Source organism: Tarenaya hassleriana, unplaced genomic scaffold, assembly GCF_000463585.1.
Source record: "Tarenaya hassleriana unplaced genomic scaffold, ASM46358v1 Cleome34, whole genome shotgun sequence".
In the NCBI taxonomy this organism is placed as follows: Eukaryota; Viridiplantae; Streptophyta; class Magnoliopsida; order Brassicales; family Cleomaceae; genus Tarenaya; species Tarenaya hassleriana.
The window spans coordinates 362,621-369,326 of NW_010966542.1; the positions used below are offsets into that span (position 1 = coordinate 362,621).

General features: G+C 40.2%; 2 protein-coding genes across 3 annotated transcripts in view; both read right to left on the reverse strand.

The window, feature by feature from the left end:
* The window catches only part of LOC104821657 (putative ER lumen protein-retaining receptor C28H8.4), a 2,936-nt gene extending 1,673 nt beyond the window's left edge, over positions 1–1,263 (reverse strand). Inside the window, exons 1-3 of the mRNA XM_010552597.2 lie at positions 929–1,263; positions 363–562; positions 118–258 (exon numbers count right to left, since the gene is read on the reverse strand). Coding sequence (XP_010550899.1) covers positions 118–258; positions 363–562; positions 929–1,157 — 570 coding nt within the window. The 5' untranslated portion in view covers positions 1,158–1,263. The remainder of the gene's footprint in view (positions 1–117; positions 259–362; positions 563–928) is intronic.
* Positions 1,264–2,737: 1,474 nt separating this feature from the next.
* LOC104821658 overlaps positions 2,738–6,706 on the reverse strand; it is a 4,207-nt gene continuing 238 nt past the window's right edge. The window contains exons 2-9 of one of the 2 annotated variants that reach the window (XM_010552598.2): positions 6,444–6,558; positions 6,138–6,320; positions 5,571–5,755; positions 5,248–5,422; positions 4,917–5,131; positions 4,615–4,740; positions 4,417–4,532; positions 2,738–3,100 (exon numbers count right to left, since the gene is read on the reverse strand). In XM_010552598.2, coding sequence (XP_010550900.1) covers positions 2,903–3,100; positions 4,417–4,532; positions 4,615–4,740; positions 4,917–5,131; positions 5,248–5,422; positions 5,571–5,755; positions 6,138–6,320; positions 6,444–6,558 — 1,313 coding nt within the window. In that variant the 3' untranslated portion in view covers positions 2,738–2,902. Of the gene's footprint in view, positions 3,101–4,416; positions 4,533–4,614; positions 4,741–4,916; positions 5,132–5,247; positions 5,423–5,570; positions 5,756–6,137; positions 6,321–6,443; positions 6,623–6,706 lie in introns of both variants that reach the window. The other variant, XM_010552599.2, reaches the window with a different exon arrangement.

Genomic DNA, 6,706 nt, shown 5'->3' on the forward strand with positions numbered 1-6,706 from the left:
TATAAAGCGGTCAAGTATATATCAAAGATGAGCGGAAGATACAAAGATGAGCTAAAACAATGGCTGGTAATTCCGATATGGCAATTTTTTCGGACCTCGGTGTGGTGCAGTACGTACCTTGGCATTTTGCATCATTCGAAGCTGAGGAAAAACAGAGACAGATTCAGAGTAAACGCAGAATGCCCACATGACTCGAAAGATGTAATGATGATGAGTGTTAGGATTGATAAGCATGGCAAGGATGGCAGATGGTACAACCTGAGAAACATAAAAAGAAAAACCCGAGATTTCGCTTAAAACCATCCGATGATCTTTGTCCATCTCGTACGAGTTTTCCAACGAGACAAAAAGCAGTAATTTACCAGATAGTGAATGTGGACATTGTCAAGATCCTTGGCATAAGAAGAGCTCAGCTTGTACCGAATCATATAAATAACCCATAGAGTCGATATGAACGTGGCGAGATCGAGAATGGTGTGGATGTCGCCTTCCATTGTTAAGCTGCAGATCAATCTCACAGCAAAGAATGTTGCTGTGATTTCTTGAGACTTCAAAGAAAGACCTATCACATATGTTCAATCCCAAAGCAAAGAGCTTGTAAGAGATTTCAAACTCAAAATCATGGGGACAACATCAGGCATCATGCACTGAATCCAATATATGTGCCGTTTTGCATAGAAATTCATTCAATAGAGAGGAATCCCAGAGAAAACGACATTGAATCGAGCTTCACGATGAACCCTAAATCTCATAATCACCATCTTAAACCCATCATCAGCATATTGATGAGTGGAAACTAGCTACAGCTAACATACGCATGATGATGATCAACAACAATTTTGAACGCATCACGATTCACGATCTCAGACATGAACCCTAAAAAAATATGAAGAATCACTAGAGAATCCCCAAAAAACGAGGATGTTACCGGAGCAAGTCTTTTGACGGGTGAGTTTGTAGATCAGAACAAAAATCCCGGCGGCGTGAATGGCTTCGGATGCCACGAAGAAATGGTTGTGATTCTTCACTGTGAATCTCAAAGACACGACGAGGAGCAGAGACAGGAATACCGCGAGAGTTGTCTTAACCTTCTTCGACTGCCTTCTCAGCCACCCGAAAAGCACGTTCACTGCGGGGATACCTCTTCTCTTCCCCATTGTTATGCACTTCTTCTTCTTCTTCTCCGTGTTCTAGAGAGAGAAACAACGGAACTGGAGAGAGAGATGTCTCTCTCTTGCTCTGTTTATGTCTCTGTTTCTGTGTGTATCTATGGGAGCGTTTTTGATGCGTTGCAGAGAGAGGGAGACGTTTTGTAGACACGGCGACGAGGGAAATCCGATCGTTGACGTGGCATATATGGCAGTCTATTAAATTATCCAATGATATTCTGACACGTGTAACACCTTGTTATTCAATTTTGACTTCGGGTCTCTAGTTTTGGAAAAATAATTATCGTATTTGAATTTCTCATTTTTGTTAATGACCAATGTCTTACGTTTTGTTCTGCCTTTCTTGTAAGAAAAAAAATATGGTAATTTTATAAATTATTATTTGCAAACCTCTTTTAACATATCTTTGTTTCCCGTGGATGAGATCCCACTTTCTAATAGATATTTTTATACAATTAAAGAAGAAGATTGCAACTCCACACCATTTACAAACATCTTTCGTTATAAAGATTACATAACAATTTATTCTCAAACTGTGTAACACTCTTCCATAATATATATACACACATATGTATGATAAATTTCATTGAATACAAATTGCAGGAGTCTATGTGTGTGTGTATATATATACACATATATATATATATATGGCTCCATACATATATATAATTATAATTATTGTTTATCGTCGTCGTTATGACCAGAGAAATAAGATAAGATCTGTGTTTCGAAATGAAGGAAGCACTCCGAACAAATTTCACCAAAGGCGTGACCGCAGAGCGGGAACGGATAACGAAGTGTTCGCCCGTACGCGTTTTTCCCATTGCGAGAAACGCATGCGACGTGGCTACGTACACGACAAGCAAGACTCGAGGCTTCGCGAAAATCGTCGCGCCACTTGAGGAGCTCGAGTATTGCCTCTCCTTCCACGTTCCGGTCGTAACATATCACCACAAGCCCTTGAAGAAACCTTGCCTCTCGGTACCCGAGATCGCCCGCTCGCCTCAACAGCTCGATCGAGGTTTCTCGGATTCGGACCGTGGCCTCGTACACGCCCTGAAGATAGAGCGCCGAAGGGTTTTCATGGGCGAGGCAATAAAGAAAGAACTTGTGGTGGATACCGTCTTCGAGAAGGAATTTCAACGGATTTCGGAAGAACGGGACAGTCAAATCCACATCTCGATACATCGAACCGGTGGATCCGACTGCTCGGAATCTACGGCAAGTGGCTCGAAATGCACAGAAGGATTGGTAACCGTTGGTGGCAACCCGGATGGCAATTTTTTCGGATAGAATATCATCGGGAAGTCGATCGAAAGGGTTTTCTACCATCTCGACAACCGAGGGAAGAGGCAAGGCACCGCGGTCCAAGCGGCAGGTGCCATGGCCCGAGCCAGAGACGGTATTGCTCGCCATAACACGACAGCAAAAGGACAGTCATCTCATATTTATGGAGTTCAATAGATGTTTCTATTAGACTTTTTTTTTTTGTTTTGCCATAAATTCATAACAAAAACCATATCTTAAATATAGATCACATGAAATGCCGGAGCATACGTTTTTCAACGTAATGCAAATATTGTCTTTTTTATTATTATTATTATTATTTCGCTACATACATCACATTACACATAGAAAGACGTATGAAATACGTAGAATCCATCACTCGCATACAACGCGGTACTGTATTTATACGTAGAGAGAAATGCGCATCCGACTTGAAACCAGTTCCATTAGTCGTCATCGAACCACAAGTGTCGCATCTTCCCCCAATCGCCTTTACGCGCGTGACCCTTTAGCACGTTGGGCTTAGGCCACGCGCCCATCGGCGGCTTAGGCGCGTGGTAATAGGCCACGATGACCACCAGAGCTACGGCTAATAATAATATAAAGGAACTTGTGCATATGGTCCATTGTATGACGCCATTCTCCTGTCCATAAGAACATGTGACCATAGAGGGGAAAAAATGTTAGCACCGAAATGTATACATTGCGAGTATGGATTTTGTTTTGATTCGGTTACAGATAATGGAACTGAATTAAATTACAACATAAAATAAGAATAAATGAAAAAAGAAAAAAGAAAAAAGTTAAAAATAAATATTTTTATCAATAAAACGATCCAAACCAAAATTTAACATAAACATGATTTTAATACAACATAAAAAACCGAACCTAAATAATTTTTTTTTATATAAAACTAACGAATCCAAACAAAAATAACAAGGCGGTTGATATTAGTCTAATGCGGTTGCTACTTGTTAGTATAACCACAACTTAAATTATCGACGTATTGATTCATTGGGATAAGTTGGTTGGATGGTGGAATTCAACCATATTGCATTGGTTGGGAAAAAAAATCTAATACATGAACTTTATTATTATCACAAGTTATTAGCAAAATATCCCATTTATGAATAATGCAGATTGCATATTATATTTTCATTTAGTCACAGTCACATGCTTTAACAATATGAATCCATTACAAATTTAAAATTTTATAATTATATTTCAAAGTTTAGGATAATTGGTATGCTATTATATTATTAACTGTTAAAATTAAAGTTTATATAATAATATTAGGGGAATCAATTTTGATACGAGATCCGAAACTCGGCCCTAGTCCATCCGAAAAATGATCGGGTTCGGGGTTCGGGGTTCGGGGTTGAATTTGTAGGCTTGAAAAAATTTAAGCTTTCGAGTCCGGTTTCAATAGGGTTTTAGGTTTGGTCGAGTTAAACCCAACATGTTTTTAGGTCGTCCTGAAAGCTCAATAAAAGAGAGAGAGAGAGAAAACGTTAATCCAGTCGGCCGAAATGACCCGATCTGAAAAACCAAACCCGAGTCGTATAGAGTCAGGCTTCGGGCACGTTTTGTAGATCCGAAAAAATTTAGGCCGGTCCGAACCCAAACCCAAAACCATCGGGCAGGCCGGCAAGCCCGTTTGACATAATATGGTATAAATTAAGAAATTTATGATTAGTATGTTATTATATCTTTAACCATATTTAAACATGCCTTTTAATATGATATTTTTTAACCATTTATATGATAACTGGGTTTAGGGTTTAAGATTCGCATACCGAACCGAACCCCATGAAATGAATCTCTAAACCGGTTCAATATGAGAACCGGTTTCTACGTTACTTGACGAAGAAGTAAGAACCCATTATCCGGAAAAACCCTAAAATCTCACAAGATAAAAACAAAAACTCAGATGAAGAGATGGGATAAACAAGAAACTAACCTGAAAGTTGAAGGAGTTCTTTGAGGGAAGAAACTGGAGGAGGTTCTTATCCGCGTGTTCAAGGCAATGGCGAAGCAAATCACATATGGTTAGCTCTGTGGCTGCATCCTGGCTCTCTGTAATCGAATCTGCAATCTTCAATCTCCAAAAAAACGATATCCGAAACAAGAATCCATAAAATGCATTCGATATCGTTACCGGGTATGTCAAATATCTGCCTGTCAGCTGGAATACCGAGAAGATCTCCCAAGAAAACCCGAGCTCGGGCTCGTTCTTCCCGGGAAAGTATGTCTCCATGAGTCATAACTACTGCTGGCTTGTCATCTGAGAAACAGTTTCAGTTGGAGAATTTCAGATTTTCTTACAAATATGGAACGATATCAAGATTCGCGTCTCATCAGATGCAAACCAACAACATCTGTAAGAGAAGGAAGGATGCTAAATATTATGCCTAAAGTGTGAAAGTTTTGAAACTAGAAAGCTTAGAAACCGGAAATTACCTTTAAATGATAGGAAAGGACAGTTGAAAGCTGTAGAGATCATCTGGGCATGGCTCGACTGTGTCGGGCTAGAGCTCTCCATTGATTTCAAGACATCCACCGCATTCACAACGAAGATGACGAAGTTAATCTTCTTCCGGGTCTTGCTACCGATACCGCTAAGCCCGTGAGTTTTAAGTTTCAGCATCTTCTTTACATCAGGACAGTCCGATTTCCTAACAAAAGGGGGTGAAACCCGAGGAGAAAGGAGCCATGTGATGAGAAAAACAGTAACAGTGTTTTTCTAGAAAAACAATACTGAAAAAAGATTTTCTCGGAAGAAGGATCAAACCAGATGACAGGGTTTCCATGACGAACACCTTGCGTAATCCATCGCTTGATCGTGCTAATGTTATCAGAGGAGTTTTGGCATAACCCTCGAGTGTCGTATAGGGAAAAGGTCGGAGAAGCTCTCGGGATTTCATATTCCTGAAGAAAGAAGGTGCCTTCTGAAGAAGAAGAACCATCTACAAGCATAGAAACAAACTGAGGACAGTTTTTTTTCCCTCAAAATCAGTTAAACCAAGATCATGAACTCACTTCTTCCTTGTTATAAAAATCCCGTTTTTTTTTTTTTTTCCGGAAAACATATGTATACTGGAGAAAAAAGTTTACTTGATATTTGGGCACTATCGGGTGCAAACCGATCATCCTCGATCACCCTTATGATCCTGTTGATTAGGCTGCTTTTCCCGGAGCCTTTCAGGCCAACTAAGATGATTGATGTTGTTTCCGGAACATCATATTCCTTCAATTTGACTTCACTGGCTCTTCTTCCTCCCCATGCTCCAGGAGAATAGCTAACCATTTGCGTTACATAAACAATTATAACATCAATTCTTCCATGTCCTTTTTTTATGTTTACAAACACATAACTCATCATTTCAAGCTAAGGAAACTATGCCATAACGCTGCAATCCAGAGACAGAGTAAGCAACCAACTTATACCGAGAACTAGACAACGAACAGAACAAAATTCCCGATGAAACAGATTCCAGAACAGAAGCAGCTACAGAGAAATGAATCAAACCTATAAAGAATACAATTTTTTGTCCCTTGGAACTATTCCTGAAAGAGGGTCATGATGAAATCCACAGAACAAGCATCATTGCCGTATCATCTCCTTTAAACCCAAATAGTTTCACCGTATTTGTATAATCTCGAATCTGAAATCGATCGTACCTCAAAAGTTTGAGTCTTGAGGCATTCAGGCTGCTGATTCTCTCAGGTAACAGATCGTAGCTTTGCAGAACATCTTTGTAAACCTTCTCTCTCTTTCTCCGTTCAGCTTCACGGCTTGAAAACCTAACCGATGGTTTGGTACCAAATTCTTCAGAATCTCCACCATTGACGCCTGCATCATCCCTGGCACACCAAAGTGAAGAAAATCACTGATCAAAGTTCTTTTGCAGAGTAGAAAACCCTTCTCTTTTCCCGGAAATTTCCTTGCTTTCCCGGGAAAAATAGCGAGAGCCCGGAACTTTATACAGGAAAAGACGCGAACTTTCTGACAAGAATCCGAGTGGGGTTCGAGTTGAAATCACTGAGTTCGACAGAATTTGAAGATTCCGACAGAGACGAAGAAAACCCCGTAGTTGGATACCTGAAACAGACGGAGCAAGGAGACGATGATCGTGAAAGATCTGGGTCCGATGAAGATTCCTCCTCTGCAACAAGCAGTCGAGCTTTGATTCCATAGAACACGCGTGCAAAGGGGGATAAAAAAAAACTGAAATTCAGGGGGGGGGGGG